Raw genomic sequence first — 25,436 nt, forward strand, 5'->3', positions numbered from 1 at the left:
GTTTGCACAAGGACATTTTTGGATATGCGCTAACACCTTACTATTTAAAGTCAGATGAAATGAAAAATGTGCTTTTTTAACCCTTTTAGACGGCATCCATTATCATCACATTGTGAAGGAGTCACACAAGAGGATGAGATGATCAGATTTAGCTGATTATGTACGCTGTCAGAGACTCTCTGGTTTCCACCATAGACTTTATTTAAGAATTAAGAACTTTATTTAGTCCTTGTGATGTCACCCATTGGTTTGTGGACCATCTCGGTTTCTGGCCATCGCCATCTTGGCTATTTGCAACCAGAAGTGACACGAGGGGGTTATTAAGCACTACCTAACGCTGAATGAGGCATTTTAGGCTAAACTAGCGACCTGTCAATCACAAGGTAGCCATGCACTAAAGCATAGCCTTCTCTGTTGTCTACTTGACTCTAACTGGACCATCATTTACTCTGTATTTTAGAAGATTTGAAACTAGAGATTGGGACCATAAACTCATGTTTACAATGTTTACTGAGGGAATAAATCAAGTGAGTTATTTTCTCATAGACGTCTATACAATCCGACTTATTTTAGCAACCAGAGGGGTCGCCTCCTGCTGGGTATTACAAAGAATGCAAGTTTTAGAACCTTCAGCATTGGCTTCACTTTGCACAACCGGAGGTTGCCGTCTGGTTACATTACGTTACATTATATTTCATTTAGCTGACGCTTTTATCCAAAGCGACTAACAATAAGTGCATTTAACCGTGAGTACAAACTCAGAACAACAAGAATCAAGAAATAACTATTTTTTCAAGAAAGCCAAACTACAAAGTGCTATAAGTAAGAGCCATCTAAGTGCTACTTTCTTACGTCAGTATCTGGATATGACACTTTATCATTGCATTCATTGTTGGGATACGGCTAATACCTGCTGGTGATTAGCGAGCTCACGAAAACAAACCAAGAATGCACTTTTAAAGGGTCTCTATGTTTTTCATCTGTATCTCGTCTCCTCCTTGTGTGTGTCGGTGTCTACTAGTGATCTATGGCCTCATTTGCTGTGTCCAGCCAAATTCATGACAGATGAGAGCATAACAGACAGACTGAGAAAGAGAGAGCAGCCGAAAGGAAGGAAATTGCACAGATAGACAAAAAGAGAAAAATAAAGAATATAAAGACAATAAAGAAAATGAAGAAAAGAGAAATGTTGTGTATTTTATCAAGGAAACACTTGTGTGTATGTAAGTTCATTCTGCAGCTCCTCCATCCAGAGGGTGTGTAGTTTTCGTTGACTTCATATCCCCGTGTTAAAGTTCACCTATTAATCCACACGCGCATAGACCGTCTTTGTAACGCCGGAGCGTGCATACCACAAATTGCAACCGACCTCATTGCTGCTTATGTGTGCGTTTGTGTGGCCTGTACGCCTTCAAACCCAGCTGGCTGTTAGAATGAGCCATCCGTCAACCTATTGTGTAGTAATAGCGCCTCACATTCTCCCACATATTACACCCAATGAACAATTACAGCCAGGGCCTATCGCCGCGACGAGCTGGCACGGCACGGGCCCCATATGTGGAATGAAACATCAGTCGCAATTACAGTTGTGTGTCTTTCTCATCCATCCTCCCCTTGCGTCTCTCACCCCCATCCACTTCATCCCACACCTCTAACCCTACCACCCCCCCACCCCCTCAACCCCCCTCCCACACACACACACCCTCATTTGCCACGAGGCAAATGAAGAGCCTCTCTATCATGACCCAAATGAGAGAGCTCTTATTTATTTGCAATAAACTCTCCCCCGTCATCTCGCCTGCTTCCTCCGTTCTTCGCTCCACTCTGGAAACGCAATGACAAAATGTTTTTTTTTTATTGTCTGAATCCCGCTGGAAGATTGGTTTGTGTACAAACGCCGTCCCTTATTTGTTTGAAGACTAAAATGAACGGTTAAAACAGAATTATTATTTTTTGCCCTCACAGAGATCCCAGCCCGTCCATCTTCCTCGTCTCCTAAATCCACTCCCTCTCTCCTCCTCGCCTCCCTCCACTGTCCACAGATAGATGTGTTTCCCTCTGCAGCAGCAAATAGGCCAGGAATGAAAATGCCATATTTAATATAAAAAGGCTTTCTTTCTTACTTACTTACTGACACACACACGCTCCCTAGCCACCTCAGTAAGACAAAGAGTCTTTGGCTGAGTATCTCCCGTTTCCCGTCCCATTATCTGTTTTCTAAAACTCAATAATTGAACTGTTCCATTGGAATACATCATCCGCCCTACTGCCACAAAGCCCCAATGAATAAGCTTCTCTGCCTGGCTATTGTGCTTGAGCGTGACATGTTTTTTCTTCTCTCCTCCCTCTATCAGATATGCTGTATTACTAGCATGGTATTTGTCCAGCCGCAAGTAATGACGGCAATTTGCTGCTATTTGGTGTCCCGTAAGAGGCCTGTGCCTGGTAATGGTAGCATTCTAATAGTTATCAGACAAAGGTTACTATAATCATGCTATGAATCCGCCATAAGCCATTGTGTCCTACTGTACATCGGAGTGACACAGGAGGAGATGTACAATGTGAGGAATAAAATGGGGTGGGGGATAACAGGCATCTAGATGTGAGATGCAACTTTAGAAATAATGTCACATAAGGAACATATACTGTACATCCCTACCACAAAAGGCAAAACCCGTGTAATGTTCCTGTATCGCATGTCCTTTCAGATAAACATGCTTGCTGCATACATTTTTTTAAATGAATGACACTTTTTCTGGCCTCAGCAAAAGTAGCTTCTCATGTTTTTTCTTAAAAACCACTGCAGTGCAAACACTGTTGTATTCCATTAATTTCCATTAACTATTAAAAACTACGTGACCTTGTACGAGGGCTAGATTAGAACTATCGCTAAAGTAGTGAAGGTCCAAATCGTCCAATATTACAATCCACCTGTCCACCTGTGAGTGGAGCTATGAGACCAGTCATGTGACTAGGAGAGAGTATTTGGTAGTTGTGTACCCCGTTGTGAGGCGCATCCCACCACACAGCAGCTTTTAGGCAGTGTGTCAGATTATTCACGCGCCAGTTGTTCAGGCTAAGGACAAGAAGTAAAGAAACAAGAACAGGGGAAGAGTTTCTACAGCTGCCATCAGAATTCACCCTCCCTCACATGAATCTGCAGTGTTATTGATGTCGTACTTCAACCCAACTGAGGCAACTGGTGGTGCGTGTGCATTTCTTGGGTGGTCAGTATTTAACAACTGCCCGACAAAACTTGTCTCGAACTCTCAATATTGGTCCAAAATGGTGTGACTTCCTCACTGCCGTGTGTGTGTGTGTGTGTGTGTGTGTGTGTGCGTGCCTGGGGTAGTTTTATGCCAATCCGTCTGTGACCAGCAAACTGCTTCCGGCAAGTTGAGATAAAACACATGGATGCTGATGCGCTGGTGATTTAAGAGGAATAAACCCGGTGTGGTTATAGCGTTCCAATATCGGCCGCTTTATGGATAATTCCCCGGCCCGTGGGTGAAACTCGGGGTAACTCTCCCTGATAAACGCGCAGACAGATGGCGGATGGCGCAAAAACGTACGCCGTGGCAGAACACGGTTGTCTGTTTAATGACGAGTGCAAAGACAACCACCAGTGGAAATAGATGATTCGCCCCCCCCACCCCCATCAGACACACACACACACACACACACACACACACACATTCCTCCCTTACGTTTGTGTACTTCTTCGGTTGAAGTTTAAGAGGCAGGTACATTTGGACGCCGTTGTCTGATGTCCTTGTTAATACCCAAGTTCCCCGATTTCCCCAAAGACATCATTAAAGTTTCATCTTATCTTCGTCATGCAGACACAGATGGCAGCCGGTAGAGATTTAGCAGACAAAAGGAGTAACCCTCGATGCGGTTATGTTCAATAGCATATTCGTTGCAAGGGAGTCACTGATATGAAGCAAACGTAGTCTTTGTTATGTTCTGGTGAGGGCTAGTGCAGAAGTGTGTCAACCATGTGTAAGTTTGAAAAACAAAGAAAGGGAATGATGTTTCAATTTTATTTGTTTTCTCATTTTTTGACAGCTCGAAGGTAATATGAAGAATATATTATTATTATTCATTTACAATTAAAGCTGAAGTTTGAAGGTTGGAAAAGTCTGTCTCTCAGAAAAAGAGGTGATTGAGGACAAATGGCTCGACATGCAACAACGTAAAATGACCAATGCACATCCCAAGAAAACATTAGGATAATACACAAAGTGAATAGAAGATAGAAAGTATATATGGGAAGGCCCAGTCAGCCAAACAGTTGTGAGCCTTTTACTTTTCTTCTCGATGATGTTTTGTATTTCTTGAACCTGTTCCCTGGTCCACTGGAGAACTGTGGGCAGTACTCGGCATATATCACAAAGAGATGCTTGTCACACGGTGTAATCTGAACCCATGTGTGTGTTTACACGCGTTTGAACCTCTGCTTCTCCTCCTGCGGCAGCGTAGAGTTATAAGCAGCACTTCCAGAGCGGTTTATCTCCGATAGTCACAGTGGGCTTGTTCCCCGTCTAATCTCACGTTCCAGGTCGCAGGACACCTCTGGTAGATCCCACGTTCACCGGACCTGTATGGTTTAAGCTGTTTTGCCAGGGGTGTGCGGTATTAACCACACAGGTGTGTGTGTGTGTGTGTGTTTTATTCCCAGGTCAACCGTGTACCGGTGGAGAGCTGCGAGCAGTACAGCTCCTGTGGAGCCTGTCTGGGCTCAGGGGACCCTCACTGTGGCTGGTGTGTGCTCCATAATGTGTAAGTACATATATGCTGTTCACTGTGTTGTTTTCATGCCGTCATTTCCGTGGTTACATTAAATACGGGCTCTGCAGTTTATGATTGTCAGTTACGGTGACGGACAGTATTGTGGAGCGTCTATTAATTCCATTTTCATGACACATTTGCACCGGTCAACGGCCGCTGTCTGTCCATCCGCTCCATCCACGTGACCCTGATATCTCGGGAACGCTTGGAGGAAGAATCCATCACATTTGGCACAGGCGTCCACTTGGACTCAAGGATGAATTGTTTAGACTTATTAAAAGACATGAAAGAAGAACATGAAGTTCAAACTTTGCCTGTATCTTCACCCTCCCTGCTCTGAGTGGTCGTGCTCGTTGTGTTGTCAGTATCGATAGAGCCGCACCAATTCTGACATCAGTAAGTTGTGGTGGGAGGGGCTTCAATTGTGCAGAATAATCTGACCAGCACGCAGTTTGACTCCTACTGCCCCCTTTGCACTCCAATCACTTAGAGTTGGCCAATTCACATTTCCCAAGGGTCTTTTCCTGGTCAGTAAATTGCCTCCTGAGACACTTGTGTCAATGCATTGATCATTTTTTTGGGAACAAATTACAGTTTTATAACACAGTCAGATTTAGTGGGATAGGTTGATCGGGACTCCTTGGCACTGACTGCACCTTGACACAACTTAGGTTTCGTCAAGAAAACTACCTAGTTATGTTAAGATAAACTATTGTGTTTTGGGTTATAATACGTGGCTATTACGCGGCCACTAGGCTGCTTAATTTGACGTGAGGTGAGTTAAGTATCTTACATAACAAACTTACTAGGGCTCAGGAACCATTTTTAATATTACGAGTGGCAATTACATTACCATTAAAGATATTCTGATACCAAAACCAGTAGTATCCATCCATCCATATGAACTGTGAGCTCTGTCATCCCTGTTGCTGTTGTTAGCGCTGTTCACGCTTTTAGCAGCATCGCTGCTAGCCGTCGGCTCAGACATGTCTTTATTACTCAGAGCCTTAAGCAGGCAGGAAATCCCAGATGTGTGGGTCGTAGCTGCCGCGGTAGCGGGCCAATCACACGCCGCATTACATCGAAGACTACTTGCAGCAAATGACTGGGGCGAAAAAAAACATACAATTTGTCTTTTGCTTTCCAGATCAAGTGCTGAGTGAAGGGATTCTTTTTTTTTTTTTTTTACATGAGAGGTGTTGATACTACTTGACACCGGGTTTTTGCAGTTAATACCTGTTAAAGGTATCGCGTACCAATACCCAGCCCTACTCCTGGTTGACTTTTGGTTTCACCCGGCACACAGAAAGCGGTCTCCAGTGTTTTTTTAGCCAACTTTTCACCCCCTGCGACAAACACACACACACACACACATACGTTTAATCTTGGTAAAGTCATCGACGCCACAGGGTCGTAATGAACACGTTATCAGAGTAACAGTGAGTGTCAGGTCTTAAAGGCCACCATGTACACCTGTGTTCAAACGAGTGGATGCTAGCAGTCAGCTGATAGCCGAGCAGCTGATGAATGAGCTGCCATGGTGACGCATGAATGAGCAGCTGGTGCCAATCAGCTAATGCAAGCTTGACTTCAGTGCTGTGCCTGAGCTAGCGCTGTGCCCCATTTGTTTCTCACTCTGCTTCGACTGTTTCTATCTGCCATGATGACAGACAGCCTTTGAAATATGTATACGTCTATGCATGAAACCCAGCATCCTGGAGCTGTACAACACATACTGTACATCACTAATCCAGCGCACTTCAGCTCAAGCAACCTTGAACATTAACTTTGTGAGGAAGGATTTTATGTGAGAAGCAGCTGATGCATCCTTTTGTCCAGATAATGATACGAACGGATACGAAGCAAAATGTGTCTAACCTAAACAATCAGTGAACGGGATCCTTGTGGATTTGATAAATATCGTCCTCCTCTAGATGTTCGAGGAAGGATCACTGCGAACGAGCAGAGGAGCCTCAGCGCTTCACCACCCGAGTGGAGCAGTGCGTCCGGCTCTCCGTCCAACCCGACACCGTCTCCGTCACCATGTCGGAAGTGCAGGTACAGTGTGTTGGCGTATGTGTGTAAGTGTGTTTAGATGTGTGTGTGTGTGTGTGTAGTTTTGTGTGACGGGGAATAAGTGAGCAAGATAAATGTACACATTTGATTCAATATAGCATGTTATTGTGTCATCCCTGGCAATAAAGTAGGTTGCTTTAAAATGTATGTTGTCCCTCACCTTTCTCCTTTCCTTCCCTCTCCTAGTTGTCACTTCAGACGCAGAATGTTCCCAGTCTGTCTGCCGGAGTGAACTGCTCCTTCGAGGACTATGTAGAGACAGAAGGACGCATCTATGGAGGACGGATCTTCTGTTTGTCCCCTTCAACAAAAGCGGTGTTCCCCATCACACGAGATCAAGGTCAAAAGAACGATACATCCCAATAAAAAACTGAGAAATCTGTAGAACTGTAAAATTCTGGAGTGAAGTTCCAAGATCTCTCTTTTAGGACTATAAAGAATATATAATCATTTTGTTAACATTCAAAACCAGCTGTTTATGTATGGAACCTCGAAATGTGTCAAATGGATAATCATAGGACCCGTGTGTAAAATCTGAATTAACCAACAATGTTATGTGTTAAAATATTTTATTTTTTTCTTATTTTTTTTCATATTGGTATTTTTCTCAAAGACACTTTTATGTCTAGTCAGCTCCTGTTAGCTAAACCAACAACACAACCAGAGTTATTCTGAATTCTGTATCAATTTACAGCTCATTTACAATAGATTTACTGTTGTGTTGTTTAGATTACAGGCGCTAACTAGAGAAGTCTGGTTGTAGCTGCAGAGCTGGTTTGTTTGAGAGGCACCAAACACCAATGTCACAAAACAATTTACAATGATCGATCTATTAATGTAATATTAGACACGTTTGGGCTTTAAATATCTATCTCAGTAAATTAGTCCGAGTAACAGTCGTCAACATGGGGTAAGTTGCACCTTCTGTAAAAAGAAACGTAACTGACATTTCAGACGCTAAACAAACTTTCTCGGTTGAGCAGTTTTGTTTGATGCTGCACAAATGTGAATTGTTTACTCCATTCAGCCTGTCCGTTCAACTGTGTGAAAGCACGAGTCACTCTGCTCTTTAACGGCATCCATTTCGTTGTGATTCTCATAATAAGAAATTGAGTTATAGAACTTAGTGCACAAAACCCACGAATGTAGATGGACGTCTCCACCGAGTAAAACTTTAACCAAATTCTATTGATTCAGCTCCAGGCTTAAAACATTTCAGAATCAAGGCCCGGGCATCATCCTGGGTTCATGAACCCATATACTCATTGTATACGATGATATCCATTGCATACTAAACATTGGAAAGCTGTTAAAAGAAAAGCACTGGTAACGTGGTGTTTTGTTACTCTGCGTAGGGGACCAACGTGTGATAAAGTTGTATCTGAAGTCCAAGGAGACGGGGAAGAAGTTTGCCAGCGTGGACTTTGTTTTCTACAACTGCAGCGTCCACCAATCGTAAGTTTTTGCCTTTCAAGTTACACAAATTAAAAGTTTGTCGCTGAGTGTGAATGGAGTCGAATTAAAGTGGAGGAAAGGAGTGAGACCGTTTCTCTCTGCGTAGGCGCGACAACCAGCAAAATGCAGACCGGTGGAAAGCATTGATCAATAGAAGGGTGACTGTGGTTCTTTCCAAAAGCAATAATGCTAAAATATTGGCCGGAAAAAAACCTCCTATAATGGAGAATGGAGAGAACGGCATGCAACCTTTGCTAATTCATTATTCAATGTATTCAAGCTTTTTACAAATCAATTAGTTAATTAAATCTCAAGCAATAAAGGAACTGCCCGTGAGTGAAATAATAAATCGATTCCTAACCATGCAAGACCCAGAAGGGCAGCCAAGCTTGGGAGGCTAAAACATGTCAGTCGTGTTTCTTGGAAATGAATTGTCCCTAATTTTAGTATAGAAATACTGATTGGCCTTTCAGCACTGGCTTGAGAACAGATTTTTTTGTTTTTTTGTTCTAGGCAGGGCTGAATTTGATGTTTAAGGAAGAAGAGCAGAACTATTCTGAGAGACTATTCTGATTTGGTGAATAAATTAGTCATTAATTGTAGTATATAGTCTTTTTTACTTGAGTTGATGAATTATTATTTGTGGTTGTTAGAGCTGAGTCATTAATTGTTTTCCATCAAAACCGTAATTTGTAAGAATGCAAGATTCACAGCGTGACACCTTCAAGAGCCGTAGAGGTGATCGTTGTTTTGGTCGTCGACTGTTGTTAGCTTCAAGGACAACACACAGCTGTAGCTAATAGCTAATTAATGGTAATTAGGTGAAGTTCATTCTCCTCAGAAGATGTTTTTTTGTTGTCTTTAAAGAAACTTTAATGTGTTATTTTGGCGTTGGAGGGTGAGCTGATGTGAATCTTACAGTTTCACCTTTCAACTTTGAAATAACACTTTGAGGACTCAGGGCTTTTACATTACATTACATGTCATTTAGCTGACGCTTTTATCCAAAGCGACTTACAGTCATGTTACATTCATACACTATAGACACAGCTACAGGGAACAATTCAGGGTTAAGTGTCTTGCTCAAGGACACATCGACTAGGGTGGGGATTGAACCACCAACCCCCTGATTGAAAGACGGACCTGCTAACCACTGACCCACAGACCCACAGTCGCTGTCTTTGCTTTTCTGTCATGCTAACGTTAGCTTCTGCTCAGCTTGATAAATGCAACATGCTATCATATACAGTGTATGATGTACACTACGTTTCATTTAGCTGACGCTTTTATCCAAAGTGTATTACGTTCATACACCGTAGACACAGCTAGGGGGAGCAATTCAGGGTTAAGTGTCTTGCTCAAGGACACATCAACTAGGGCGGTGAGCGGGGATCGAACTACTGATCCTCTGATTGAAAGACTGCTAACCACTGTTGTGTCATGACACAGCAAAGGGGGGGGGGGATGCAGAGCAGCAGGGAGATGGGCCTGATAGTGACTGAAGAATGTGTTCTTAATTGACCTGCCTTGTTAAATAAAGGTTAAAGGAAAAATAAATACAATGTCATTCCCTAAATGACTCTTGGCTGCTGCTCTGAAGTCGCCGAGATTAACTGTTACACACACACACACACACACACACACACACTCACTCACTCACTCACTCACTCACTCACTCACTCACTCACTCACTCACTCACTCACTCACTCACTCTCGCTCGCTCGCTCCGGTCTCCCCTCATCTCTCATTTAGGTATCTGCACTTTGTGTCGATACACCTGCAATGGAAATGCATTCGTGGCATACTCGAAAGTGGATTTCTCTTTCTCTTGCCAAGCGTAGATTGATGACGGCGTTACAGCCCCCTCTAATGTTTACATCACTTAAAGTATCCTAAAATGAGAATACATTTTCTTTCTTTGAAATGAGGTGAGCGTATCTTCTCTCCAAGCAAAATAATTGAGAATGGGGGGGAAAGTGAAGTCAAAATATAGGGACGTAATGGAAACCTGATAGTACTCTGTCTCCAAAGTGTCTTGTGTATGTTCGTATGGTTTCCGGTGTGCATCTTTTTTGAATTGAACTATATGGACAAGGAACTACATTCAGACTCTGGTTCCCCTGTTAAGAACACTTCCCGGGCCAAAAACACTGGTAAGAGTTTAAAACTCACGAAACTACGAATTATGTCCGTAACCTTCAGTTCTCGAATCGCCCGCGTTACGAGCGACTCGTATTAAGGAGTGTGAAGTGCACTTGTCCTGCTTTCGTTCCCTTTCATGCCACCATCCTTCCCTCTAGACCGTCGGCCCCTCTTTTCCTCTAATGCCTTCTCACCTTCCTCTTGTCTGCTTATTACTTTCTCCTCTCTCATCCCTCTCTTTACCCGTCTCTCCCTCCCCCCCAACCCACCGACCCCGGCCCCTCTTAGCCCTTTCCATCCCCCCACCACCACCACCATCCCTGTTCTTGCCCGTGTCTTGTTCATCAAGCCCATTTATTGCCTGCTCTCCGCTCCTGGCCCTGAATATATCTGCATAGTAATAGGCCGTTAATTAGCTCTAGCCGGGGTGCCTGTGTGGAGATCGTCATAATGGAGTGGGCTTGGAGAGAGAGAGCTCACCTGGGCCACTTCTCAGGGCCTCCAGGCCTTGTGCAGTGGCTTTGATTCATTTTGTGTGTGTGTGTGTGTGTGTGTGTGTGTGCGTGTGTGTGTGTGGTTTTTCAGTTTGTCCCTGTGAGCTAGAGAGCATACAGGATATGTCAAAGTAAATGCACCGTAGTGGATATTTATGCATATTTTGTGGATGCACAAAGTGTTTTTCTCGTTTGTGCGTGTGTGTGTGTGTGTGTGTGTTCATGCTCTGCCCCCTTGATTAACACACCCACCTAGCCCTCCTCTCTCTGCTGCATAAGCAGGCGTGCTGCTGTTTAAGCCTTTGATGTTGGCTCCGTTGGCCCCCACAGGACTCTGCAGGACTGTAAGACTACAGTGCAGTTATCACCGCAGCAGCTGCAACGTAAACCCACATATTATACTCCCCCTCCCCTTCGCTGTCACCTTTCGCCTCCGAATCTTTCACTCCGCCTTGAAGGAAGCCGTGCACGCTGGGGGGGGGGTGGTGCAGCGGCGTTCAGTGGCAGATAATGGGAGTTCTCCTTGTGGGCGGGTTAAGAGTGCAGCACGGCATCAGCACTGATACACAAGCAGAGTAGCCCACAGGCAAGTGCTGGGAGGGGGAGGGGGAGGAGGGTGCTCTTGTGCAACTTCACGCGGCCCCCCTCTCGACCTGCTCCAAGGCGGATGCAGCACCTGCATCAACCAGCCCCACGCGCCTTCACACAAACAGGTGCACGCAGAGTCAGGAGGAGCTCACAGACGGCACAGCAAATACAGCTGCAAGCTAGTTACATACTGTGCGCTGTTACAATATTAGAACAGAGGTTTGGGATAGTTTAATTGAGCATGCGGGCGAAGAACTAATGCATCTTTTAAAGATAGAGAAATGGTAGCTGGAGGGAAGAGTGGTGAGGGAGAAGACAACCGAGGAGGAGGAGGAGGAGGAGGAGGCATGAAGAGGGGAAGAGAGATGTAAAGCAGCGATTGTGTCCATTGTGTCAGGAATAATGCGTCCCACGCAGCTAAAAGGGCCGCCATGACCATTACAATATGAAAGGGGCTCTGAAATCTATGCGGTGGCAAGAGGCACTTATGGGAGGGCTCTGGCCCCCAGCTCGCTTTGGCCCATTGGTACCTCGTTGGAAACAGTTGAAGGGTCAACCTTTCTGTTACGTGTTCTTTTTGGAAAAAGATGCCGGTTCCATTTTTTTAGATGTGCTAGCTTTGATTAAACTGTGGGCTGAGACTCACGGTGAAACAAGATGCAATCATAATGTATCATGGGTCTAAGTCCCCGGTTGCGAGTCAAAACCTCTCATTTAGTTCCTGTTCTATATAATTTAACGACGTACGCCTCATTTTATGGCCGCTCACTGCGAGCTTTATTGGACAAAAAACAAAGAGGCCTATTTATAGATCACACAGCACAGCCGGTCGTATAATGCAAGTATAACTTTATTTATATAGCACCTTCAAACATTTTCTTTTGAAGCCCAGAATTTACAAAGTGCGCAGTAGATAACCACTAGATACTTCATTTGAATCAGCCCCACGTTGTCATGCTTTGGCGAGCCTCAGATCCTCCCTCGTTAGGGAGGGAGTGACTTCATCCACAGTGACGGAATGAAGCGACGCGGCGTCACACACACGTCGGCGCGGCGCCACAGCGCTCGCATATCCGCAGATTTGTTCCATCGATCCGGCCGCGCCAGAAACTAAAGCTCGGAGAAGGTGAAGAAGGCGTTTGACCCGGCACTGTTGCAAAGGCCATGTTAAATAGCGTGTGTGTGTGTGTGTGTGTGTGTGTGTGTGTGTGTGTGTACAGGTGCGTCTCAGTCTATGAGTGTGTGTGCAGCAGTGCCACACTCACACAACACGGCTGTGAGTGTGTGGGCACACGTCCCTGCAACAAGAAATCGATGAACCGGGGTTAATAGTGAGGAGGAACTGGCTCACCAGCTCCTCTAACAAACAGCAGACTGTTAGCTAACCTCCACCCGGCTCCCCGCGGAAATCCACTGGCATTGATTATAAACCTCACACTGCAGTTCAGTCCAGCCTCACCAGCTTATCGCTCGGCTCTATGAAGCCCCCAGTCGGCCTGCCCCTCCAACACAGGCCACTTAGGAGTTAACCCTCTGAAATCTGAATAAACCCCGAGGACAGAGGGACAGAGACGCAACGCGGATAAGACTGAAATCCAATTTGAAGTCTTTCTTGAACATTGTCCTTCAGTATAGAGGACCATCAACCCACCCACACACATCCTCTGTGATGGCTCATTACTATGGTGCTTTGGCTCTAGACTTGTCAGAAAACACTTCTCAGTCAAAGTCGTTTGACTTTGATGTGAAAATGTTTGCAATTTCTTTCCATTTCCAACATAAAGGGACAGTATTTGTGAACTGGATGTAGACTGGATCACCGGTGTGTTGTGTCTGTCACTGGATAGAGTGTACTATGAACCCTAATGCAAACGTAGTGTTAAATAGAGACTCCTTGGAGCTTTACAAACTGAGTGTTTTAAAGGTCCCTTCATCGACTTTCTCTCCTTAGACTGCGACCCCCGTCCCGGCTCACCAGTACGTTGGATTACATTCAAGTTGATCATGTGGGTTATGTAAAATTCACAGTGCATTACTTTTCGTTGGTGCTCTGACGAACAGCGTATGAGAACAGCATGTACAGTTAAACCCACCATAAAAATCAAAAAAATTAAAACACACTCACTGCAGAATCCCACATGTTCTGCGGGTTTGTAAGCAGACTCTTTTCTTTGTCATTTTGAAGCCCATAGTTGCTATAAAAAAAAATCTCAATTCTTGGCTTTAACATTAACGATGAAGAAATAGTTCCACATTTTGGGAAACATGTTTTGATTTTGTCTTGTCTTTACGGAAGTTATATCCCGCCCCTGCCTCAGCTTCAGTGCGGGTTGAGATGTGTGAACATGTGAGATAACTCGTGGCTTTAAAGGAGCTTCTAGGCGCATTTAGTTTGAGCTGTTTGTCAGCCCGCTAGCTGTTAGCTTAGCAATGAGAGCAGTGTCTCCCAAAATGACAAACACTGCAAAGACGTTCAGTAGAATGCGCCACTGGAAGCACAACATCAATGCGTAGAGCGATAACTGGACGATGGGCGAAGGAGCCCCTCAGGCTGCCGGTCCGATTCCCGGGCGAGTGTGTGGGTTGAGTTGTAGGAGCGCCTGCTTGAGCACAAACGGCGTCAGCACACAGAGGGCTGACGTAACGTGTGATTAGAGCGCGCCGCTCTGAAGCCAGTCGAGTGGTGTTCAGACTACAAAGACAATGGGAGGGGTTTTTGTTTGTTTTTTAAGAGCTACTGAAAGTCGTAATTATTGTTTATTTACCTTTGAACTTGTCATCGTTTTTCATCGCATGTCTCTGCGAGCAAAGACTTTGAACAAAAATGAATTAAGTCATGCTCCTGCGGAACATGTTGGCGGGCGAATTCAGAAAATAATTGCTCGAATTAATTCATTTCGTCAGGAAAACGAAGCGTCGCTAAATTTAATCACTATTGAGTAACTGTTGACTTAACTTCCAATAATAATTGTAGAGCAAAATCCCCAAATAAGCTCTTGTGGTTTTTTTTTGTACAAACATCCCTTGTTTTCCTTCTTCTTTTTTTCTTCTGTTTGCCATGATAGTCTTGTTTTTGTGCAGTAATCCATGTTGCATATATATATTCCTTTTGCTCAACTCTGAAGACGAAGAAGACGGGAAAAAACCCTCAAGTGTTATATAAAAACAGGCTTATCTTGGTCTGCCAGCTTAGTTCCCTGTAAAGCCCTCCGAGCATGGAGAATAAGAAGAGGAGAGTGGATCGCCAAGGATTCCCTCCTGCTCCCTCTCAGCGTCCGTCTCGGCCTCGCCGACAGCCGGAATAAAGTCGTAACGCACGGTTGCCGCGGCGACACTCGTCATTCCAACGCGATTTCCGCAGATTTGTCCGTAACCGCTTGATGTCGCGGCATCGATGTGTTGATGCGTGTCCACGCCGTGTCTGTCAGTGTTTGATATGAGCGCCGCTCGTGATGGAAGGCTTCAATCAGTGGGATTTCTTATTTTTTTTTAGAAGCAATTTATAAATTGTGAATGGAACAAAAGCCTTTAAAAGTACAATTCTCCAATCTGCGTCCAAGTGGGGTTTTTATCTTTTCCAGAAAAAATTTCTTTGTTCTTTGTGTCCTAAATGTTAGATTTTGTATTGTTCTCAGTTAAAAAGCATTCAGTTCTGATTGAGGAAATGTATTTGGTGTTTTATTCAAGATCCTACCGGCGAAACTGAATTATTGTTTAATTTATAGCCTGACTGATCTTTTCGAATCCAAAATATCAATACTTTGGACTTTAAATATGGGGAAATTGGTTGTGGGACACTTTAAATATTTACTTGTCAGTGTCTCTTGTGGGCAAACTCGGTGACACTGTTTCATCTCTGGCAGCCACACAGCTGACCGAACGAAGACAAAAGGGAAGCGGAAAGTGGAAAAATGGAAATAACATTGAAGCAGATTTTTGAATTTTTGGTGACTATTCCTTTCACGAGTCATTAACCCCCTCATTGCTTTTCTCCCTGGCTCTCGCTCGCTCCAGGTGCCTGTCCTGCGTCAACGGAAACTTCCCCTGCCACTGGTGCAAGTACCGCCACATGTGCACGCAGGACGCCAGCGACTGCTCCTTCCAGGAGGGACGAGTCAACAGCTCAGAGGTGAGCGCGGAACAGTGGCGTAGTGTGTGTGTGTGTGTGTGTGCGTGTGCACATGTGAATGAGTGCTGCTGTGAGTGGCCCAGCAGCAGCTGTAGTACTCCAAGCAGCTCTGGATTTATTTACTTATAAACAGGTCGGGGTGAATGAGTATGCATATGGCTGCGCACGACACCGTCCCACATCTTTCATCTGCACCCTCTCTCTCGAAAACACAAGTGAACTTTCGTGTTGTCAGAAAGTTGCACGGCGATAGAGGCTATTGAGATATTATTTTTAGTATTTCCTCAATCTTATTGTCGGCCCTCTGTTCCCACATGTGCTGTCTGACGACAACTCTTATTTCATCCTCTCATTTGAGCTCAAGATGTCACAAGTTCTCCCTTTTTCTCTCATTCTGGGTGCGCAGGCATAAAGGAGGCGTGCATGTGTGTGTTTGTATGGCTATTTGTATGGATAATTTAACATATAAAAATAAAATAAAGATATATCATTTAATGTGCAGCACATATGACTATTGCCTTGACTTAACTAATCAGGCAGCAAATGCAGGGCCGTGTGTGTGTGTGTGTGTGCGTCGTGCGCTGTGCGTGGCTGACATCCATTCTTACTGTTTTTTGTATTTCCTATTTTGCCTTCTTTTACTTGATCTTCTTTTGGTGCAGACGTCTATGGTCGCCATGGTACCAAGACATTATAAATGTCGGGGCGGGATTTTGATAGACACACACACACACACACACACACACAGAAACACACACACACCCACCACTGTGCCATACCACATCCTTACACGGCCTCTTGTTGTTAACACCGCGGCGAATGAAGAGACGTGTCATGGCGTGGTTATGGCATCGTGAAGCAATGCATAAGCGCTCTTGAGCCAACAGCGGCAGGTTTGTCATCACACATTTATCTCCTCATAGCCTCGGTTTTGTTCCAATTTGCCAGTTCGTAGCCCCTGCCGAAAGCAATATCGCCCATCTCCGCTGCCTGAAAAAGTTCCCCCCTGTGTCATTAGCAGTAGGTTGCCAGAGTGATTGAATTCACACTAGACTGGTTATCTTCCCCGAGGCATTTGTCATATTTCTTCACTTCATATCTGATACAAACTCATAGCATCTGTGAATCGGTGCCACATCACAAAAATCCCTTTCTTTTTTTTTTTCTTCCAAATGTATAGTTTATTTTGTCCCCCCCTTTGAAGTGAATTTTTATCCGTCAATGTCACTTCCTGGATATGTAAATATGTATATAAATCAGCTATGTTGTGACAAAGGATAAACAGAGAGGCACATTAGGGGCGATCAGGCAGAAAATTGCCAGACTCAGGGAAACACTTGAGAAGGCCATGAACGGAAAAGTGTACAAACATAAACAAAAAGGAGAAACAAACACCGGGACAAACAAACGGCGAGAGAAACAAATTGGCTCCGCTCCGACGAATTCCCGGTATTAGTGTGCTGGCGGAGCCGGCGTGCGGCCCGCGGTGGACGGTTCCGGTGACGTCCATCCAGACGATAATAAAAGCAACAGAAGTAGTAACAGAAAGTAAAAACAAAAGGGGGTTGGGTTTGCATTCATTTGCCGCTCGCTCACTCGTTAAGTCGTTCGTTCATCGGGCGCAGTCAGCGCTTTTTTTACTCATATTTCATGTCCCACAAAATGGATCAATGCCGTACGTGACTGACAGCAGAGACCCAAAATGGCTGCCAAGTAACAACCCCGGAGGGGAGAGGGGGGCTTTGACCGTTAAGTGGACTCTTTTTCTGCCCACAACATTACTTTCATCTGGCACACCACGTGTCCGATTCAGAATAGTGACGTATGTCCACAGTGTCCATTTTAGTGGAGTGGAAGTTATTTGGATTCTCTTTGCTCGTGTTCTGGGGGAAAGTGTTCAGGTCTGATGAAGTATTCGTCAAGACTTGAGTGAAGTCACCCGAGCCCGTCGGGGGAAGTGCACATTACGAGCCTACGCTTGTTCCGCGTCTGCCACTCCAAAACTGTTTATTTAACTATCGAGGCATTGACCTTTTCAACATGTGAAGCTGCGACCCATCATCTCTGACTCACTGCGATCTTCTTCGTCTTTTTTTTTTCTCTGCTCCCTTCCTTCATTTCCTCACCTCCTTTCCTCCTCTTCTCAGTCCTCCTCCCTTTCCTTCCCACCTTCTCCCCCATTCATCCCTTATCTCGTGTTCCTCCCCTTCCTCCTCTTTCTGCCCCCCCCCATCCGCCCAGAAGCCTGACCTCCTTATGCTCAGTGCAATGAAGTAGTCCATGATGCATTGCTGCTGCATTCAGGGGGATTTGAACCGGCGGCTTTGCAGGCGAGCCTCATTGATAATCATTAGCGGGCCTGCGTTGGGCTCCCGATGAACAGAAGGTGACTATAGATACGGGGATCGGTGTTGGCCCTTTCGAGTCCTAATTAGCGGATGGATCGCCAAGACGAGTGAGTGCTTGGACAACCATACCTTCCTGTCAAGTCACCGCGCTGCGGCGGCGCGTGCGCCCCCAGCGGCACCGCCGCCCACCTTCTCCAGCAGCCGTCTCCTGTCTGATCTCTAACCCAATGAGCGCTCTCTTCTTGTTCGCCCACTCCCCTCATTCCTTCAACAAGTCAATTAGCCGGAGCCTTGACAACCCTCTCTCTATCTTTTAGTCTCTCACCGTTACATCTGTCTTCCTCTTGCCGTTGGAGCGCAGGCTGCTACGCGGCTCCGAGTTGCCCAGCTCTGAGGCTCCGGGGGGCCGGTTTTACTGGCACAGAGCAAGCTTCCATCCTCCCTCTGGGTCTCTCTGGCTGGGGGTAGGGGGGAGGGGGAGCCTGCCTGCCAATGATCGACACAGCTGTGTACGTGTGTTTGTGTGTGTTAATTATTAAAGTGTATAAAGCTTAAAGATGCATCTCCAGATGCCTCTCTGATCGCTGGCGTGTTAATGGAGAGAGACAGATGAGATGAGAAGGGAGAGGTGGAGCATCCTCAGTAAAACACAAGGGGAGGAGTGTGGCAGTGGCCTAGTTGTTAAGAGGAGAAGCGAGTTCGCTAATACAGCCAGGGGCCTCATTTATGAATCTACAGCATGTGCACACTGCACATAAAACAGAAAGATGAAATGCTGTCTGCGATAATAGTACACTTTCTACAGTACAGTTTCCCTTTCACACAATTGATTTTTTATAGCTAGGCTGTAATTTTGCACACTGGCCTCACATCTGACCCTTTCAGTATACAGTTAACATACATGGTTAATTAAAAGCCCAAATGTGTCAAAATACACTGATGCTACTTCTAACGATGCCTTCTTGAACGTTGGTTTAGAATAACCCAAAATCTTAGGTTTAATAAACATAGTATAAACGATAAGATCCCCGGCTGACTCCGGAGGCCAGAGGTCGCCTCTAATTAAGCTTGGGTCAGGGAGCTCATTTTTAATTGTCTCATTATTCAGAAAGACGGCGATCGGCTTGCGCATTCGTCCAAACTGGCCAATTTTGTCAACCAGCTCCGTGATGTTAGGATAGATTGTAAGTGTTTTTTGGTTGTTTGTTTTTTGTTGTCAGCGCACTAAATGAGACTTGGGAGGAGAAATATCTTTATTAGAGTAGAGATGTGAGAAGATGTGCAATATAGGAGGAAAGAGGAAGACGACTGAAGAAGGAAAAGGGGGAGGAAGAAGCAGGCCGAGAAGGATAAGAGTTGGAGGGAGCGACATCACCAGAAGGAGAAGGGAGAGAGCGAGCGAGTGGATGAAAGGAGGAGTTGGCGGAGGACGCGGGAGACGCTCAACCATTCAGGAGATGAAAGGATCCTTGAGGGTCGTGCCTTCCTGTTCTCCTCAGCCATTTGCACGTCATTTGGTTCACGCTATCTGTCCCATCCTCGCTGGCAGCTGTTTTTAAATCGCGTTGCTCTGCTTTGTGTTGGCGTTTGCAGAACTTACTTTTGCCTGTGGAACATGAATAGGAAATACTCAGGACGTCACTGATGAGGAAGTCCAGGTTTCATTCACACATCCTCGTTCCGTTGCCTTGTTCCCCAGCAGGGTATCAAGCGAGAACTCGCATCCTCAGTCCTAATGACGTGTTGTTTCTCGCCTGACCCCCACTTCTCCCTCGCGCTAAAGGCTTAATAAACTTCGCTCCACCGTTCCCCTTGTCCGTCCCCCCCCCCACCCATGAGTAATCATCCATCCATCCATCCATTTTCAATACCGCTTATCCTCATTAGGGTCGCGGGGGCACTGGAGCATATCTCAGCTGACATAGTGCGAAGGCAGGGGACACCCTGGACAGGCCGCCAGTCCATCGAGGGCACATGAGTATATATGAGTAATCATATGTAGGAAATTAGTTTTGAAAGAGTTCTGATGGTGCTCTCTGTCTCAGTGGATACATTAAATGGCCATCAGACTGTTGAATGGTGCACTGAGGCAGAGGGACGGGGGAATTAACTCGGGTATCACTGCTCTTCTCTCCATTGTTCCATGTTAACAGGCTAGATTAACCATAATATGCAAAGCAAAGGACGAACTCTGATTATTTTAATCCTTAATGCATTCATTAAAGACCGAAAGTGTCGGAAAAAAGGTTGGTGGGGTTGGCCGCATCGGCTCAACTCCTCTTTTGAAAGGGGCACTCCACCAACAATACTTCACAGGATGTTACACGCAGTTCAATTAACCCGTCACATGCAGCTGCCTCCTGTCCAACTGCTGAAATGCACCTTTAATATTGATTCTGGTCTAGTCCTGCTGGTACCAGTTGCCTCTACCGGGCTAGAATCACAGGAATGTCGTTCTGTCCTAGAAACTGAAGGTTCAAATCCACGCTTATTGCAATATGATGTGTTCCACAACACGACAGGCCGCTGAAGCACTGTAGCGTTGGTGTACACGATTCTGTTTCATTCTAACCCTGCTTCTATAAGGCTGGGTCTTGTTTGGATCCTGGTTTCAAAATGATGATACACCTACTTCCGGCAACTTTGTGTCCCGAAATCCGTAAAATGTCTGATTTAAAGAACGTGTAAAGACCCGACAAAGAATTTGGGGTTTGAGAACACGATCTGGATTCAGATCTCAATCTAAATTCAAAACGTATTCGGGTTCGATACCTGGCCCCGGGGTTCAATTGGTTTCAATTGACAGATCAAACATGTCTAAAAGGAAACACTCTGAACACAGAGAGGTAATCCCGCGCAAGTGGCACTCGAATTCAGCCAGTTCAAAGCATAATAATTGTGACTGCATCAGTCGGGCAACATTTGATCTGATGGGTCCGAGGAGAGAGGCAGATTGCAAAGCCCCTTTGAAGGAGATTCGTGATTCCATCAAGTTGAGCGACTTGTCCAGGTTGAGTGCATGAGTCACACAGAACAGGTACAGAAAGGGAGCATGACCGAGGTAAGCCTGTTTCAAAGATTTCCCCATGTATGTCGCCACGGTAACATTTTCTACTGCACTCTCGGTTTGGCTTTGTGGTTCGTAAAGTCGAGTGGCGGCGTGAATTCCTTTGAGTTCCCGGCAGTATCGCTCCCCTTGAGACGAAAAGGGAAGTCGCTTTGATTAAAAATGATGAAGGTAAAAACAATCGAGTTTCGCTCAGGTTTTCAAAAGTAGGTAAATTTGCTTCGTGACTTCCGATCGAGCGGTAATGAAGTCAAGGCGCTGTTTATGCTCGTGCATTTTATTTTAAGTGTCAGAAATCTCAAGTTCGCAACAGCGTGAACTCTCCTCCTCTGTCTTATCTGTACCGCATCTTCCGCCTCGCTCCGTATCCCCGATAGTAACTGCTGGGAAGAGTGGGTGGACAAAGGCTTCTAACGCAGTTCAAAGTGTCTTTTATTGAACAGACGAGCTCCGAGTCTAGCGTGATGGGTGTGGGGGTGGGGGGGGGCTTTCCACCTGAGACTACGACAAAGGAACTCGGGTCATTTGTGCAAAATAGATGAACCCGTTCTCCCGTTGAAATGGAGCACGGAGAAGGATCAGTGACGAATCCAGAATAAAACATGAAACGGGTCTTGCGGAGTGAGAAGCGATCGCTTTAAAAAAAGTTTTCTTTTACGGCCCCAGTGAATTCGCATTGCGAGATAGATTGCCACGCCTTTTGTTGTGAAGTCGGTGCGTTGCTTCAACTTTTCCGACCAAAGGACCTTCGGGGGCCAAGAGGCTCATTATCTAGTCCCAAGACTGATGGAGGAAACAAGCCCAAATGCGTGGAGGCAGATGACGCGGAAGTCGGTGCATTGTATCGTGGGCTTTTTCTCCCGACCTTGAAAGGTTGGCTGAATCTGAGGTGGGTCACAGAAAATCTCTCATTATTCCCTGGGTCACGGTCTAAACTGGGTTGCAAGCCTGTTTTGGGGTTCCCACATGACAAGGAGCACTGTGATATAAAAAAAACTAAATTCATCAAGTTTTGATCCTGCGGGCTTGAAAAAAAAAAAAAAAAGAAGGAAAGAAAGAAAAAGAGAACACGGGACTGAGCTTCTTGTTATCTGCACTGTATCTTCTGTGTCACCTTCAGAAATACACACACACACTCACAAACGGATGTGTGTTTATTTAGAGGCTCCCATCGATCCACCAGCCGATGCTTATCGGCGACATCCTCCTCTTTGACCACCCAGACCAGATAGACACACAATCACACTCGGTCATCAGAGATACCGCACACAGGGCGACGCTATTCTAATGGAGACATGAGGGATGGAGAGCTCCGTGGAGGCAAAGGAGTGGAGGTCTTTTCCCATTAGGCGCGGTATCTTTTCCGTTGCTTGCTCGCTTACTTAGGACATTCGCGCTGTTTTCGGACGCCGTCTGGCAACTGATTTGGGAGCGAAAGTTAGAGAGACCCACTGACATTGACACAGACGGACACAGTTAGCGACTGGCTGGTGAACAAAGTGAAGTATTTAGCAGCTAAAGAGACAGATGTGTCGCTCAGCAGTCGGCACGGGACCCCCATCAATTTAACAGGTGATGGTCTGTCGTCCTTCACAACTTTTTTTATTGCCAAATAAGCTACTGCGGGGGTTCAGGGACGACACGGACCTTGAAAGTCAACCCCCGGCGCAGCAGGATCTCTTTAACGGAGCTGCTCCACCCCTCCTGGCGCTTTAACACCAACTTTCAAGTTTCAAAGCCATCAGAGCGCCGTTTCTGTGAACTTGCTTTCACGCATTTCTCGTTTTCACACGTTTTCTTTTCTGAGTAAACTAACTTTCTGAAGCGTTTAATTGATAAATTATGTCTGGCAAAGACAAAAACAATCCAAGGCCACCCGGTATATTTAATCAATATACCTTTTTTTTCAAATTAGCAGCCGTCATCGGGCTGAAGAGGGCCGTGAGGCCCTGATGCTCATGTTCCCACTAAACCAGTCTGCGAGCCGGACACAACCCACATATCAGACATTATCGCTCTGCAGCAGCAAGGCTCACAGGAGTATCGTAGCACAGCCCGGCTCGCCGTGCTGATGGATATCCGTTTTGCGTCCGGCCTTCGTTTGACCTCTCCTCTTCAGGCTTTTTTTTTTTTTTTTCTCCATAAAAAGAGAGCTGGTGCATATAGGGCAGCCACGAGGGAGAGCTTGTCTCATTGTACAGCATGTGTTTCGGGACAGTTCATGATGCGTCGGTTGATAAAGCTCCCTTCGCTTTGACCCGCCTTGGTTCTTTTACTACGGTTTATACGAGACAGACGTGGAGAGAAAAGAAAAGAGCCATTAATGCGGAGGGAGCGAAATACTCTGGAGATGGAAAGATGGGGAATGTTTGAGGGGATCTGTATAGCTACAGCCTTATGGGCCTGTCTGTGTGTTGATTGATGGCGGGATCTACTGGGATTACGAGCATGATACCCACTGCCCGGTATTGTGGTATTCTCTGCTATGTGTGTGTGTGTGTGTGTGTGTGTGTGTTTTACTCTTCGTTAGATTAATTCTCTAAGGGCATAACTATATTAGCGTCTACAACCGAGAGATTGCTCAACAGATGACTCTTCCTCTCCATCTCTCCGGGGAGATGTGGTCATCATATCAGGTCCCGTTCTTTCTTCTGTGTGTGTGTGTGTGTTACAGCGATGGTCGATAAGGTCTCCCCCCACACATCCCCCCCGTTCTGAAATGGTTCATTGAACTGTAACGCTAATCCGTGGGGACCTTCTGCACTGTGGTGACGCACGCACACATAGACAAACACACACGGACCCCCTCATCCATCATACTCGGGAGTCTGTCAGCGCCTCAGTGAGGCGGCCTCATGGGTGACGACCGGCAGCCAATCGGGGCCCTCGCCTCATCTCTGACATCACCAGCGTTGTGATATCTCCATCCTGATAGAAAGTGATTAAAAGTGAGGGAGAGGAAAGTAAAGGCGTAATGCGATGATCTGATGCCAGAGCTACTTATAAATTAAGCAAATGTTTTTGGTTTTTTCCATCTCTAACATACATGGTAGTTCCCTTTCATGAACAGCGTTGCCAAAGAAACATTACTCCACATATCATCTCACGAGCCCACCGCGTTTTCAATGTCATCGTGTTCCAGAAGCCTGCGAAGAGCGGAGAAATGTGAGGGGGAAAAAAGAGTGGGAGGGGGGTGTGGGAGGAGAGGACAAGTGAATATGAAAGCGCGGTAGAGCGTCAGCGGGCAGTTGGCGGCCGCGGGCATAAAGTGGAGAGCAGGGAGCGTATAGGTCACGACATCGACTGTCAGGGCAAAAGTATGAAGGAAAGAAAAGTAGGAAACAGAGTTGAAGTCGTCGCATGAAGCAAATCAAAGTATTATTGTGAAGCAAATGCCGTTTTTTCCTTTCGGTACACAAAAGTAACTCTCCGCTGACCGGCAGGTTGGTACGCAGGGAGCAGATAAACAAGCGCCAGCCGTCCCACGGCCAGGTGAAGCCAATGATGCGTTATTGGTTGGTTATTATTAGGTAGGTTATTCCATAGCCTCATCTTTGTGCTCTCCATACTGGAGGAGACAATTTGATTGTGTTTTGCAGTTTTGTGCCAAAGGGATTAAAGGCACGTCCCATACATTCGCCGGTTGAGTTCAGTGATTGAAAATGAAAATGAATTTAGCTTTACGGTACATTGTGAACCCTGCAACCGTTGCACCACCGTCGACCACCTTATGTTTTTCAGATATCTCCGCTGTATATGACATGCTGTCGGCCTTTATTTCCCAACAAGCCAACGGTCGCGAGCCGGCATGTCCAATAACTGGACCCCCGGAACCGGGGTCTCGTGGTTGTCATCGATCACAGCTGTGCTTCTCCTGCCTGTGAAAAGAGCCTAGTGAGATCGCACTCGAGATCAGTGTGCAAATCGGCCCTTCCATTCCTCCAATAGTGATCAAAATAGTCACCATATAACAACAACAAAACCACATTGGGATGTTTCAATCTGTTCCAAAAAACAACAAAAAAGCTAGTAGCCTCGGGGCTCCGACACTGGACTGGAGAGCTTTCGCTGGTTGTGTGGTCGGACTAATTTTTGTATATCTGGTGTTGCCTTCCCACCTTTGATCACAATGTCTGTGTGTTTGGCCCAAGGCTACTGTAAAACACTCCACAGGCTAAGGCCGCACTAGCTCACGGCACACAGCCAGAGGGCAAGATTTAGCTTTCGGTGTGCGTACGTGTGTGTGTGCGTGCGTGTGCGCATACGTGTGTGTGTGTGTGTAGCAGTCGGCGTGTGAGGATAACTGCATGTGTTTGGTTTGTGTGTGTGCATATGATGTGTATTT

General features: G+C 45.8%; 1 protein-coding gene across 1 annotated transcript in view; it reads left to right on the plus strand.

The window, feature by feature from the left end:
• LOC117733865 (plexin-A1-like) overlaps window positions 1-25,436 on the plus strand; it is a 208,227-nt gene that overhangs the window by 108,192 nt on the left and 74,599 nt on the right. The window contains 5 exon segments of the mRNA XM_034537776.1: window positions 4,682-4,782; window positions 6,726-6,849; window positions 7,054-7,207; window positions 8,223-8,322; window positions 15,562-15,676. Of these exon segments, the coding sequence (XP_034393667.1) occupies window positions 4,682-4,782; window positions 6,726-6,849; window positions 7,054-7,207; window positions 8,223-8,322; window positions 15,562-15,676 (594 nt within the window).

Source organism: Cyclopterus lumpus, chromosome 7 (genome assembly GCF_009769545.1).
Source record: "Cyclopterus lumpus isolate fCycLum1 chromosome 7, fCycLum1.pri, whole genome shotgun sequence".
Lineage (NCBI taxonomy): Eukaryota > Metazoa > Chordata > Actinopteri > Perciformes > Cyclopteridae > Cyclopterus > Cyclopterus lumpus.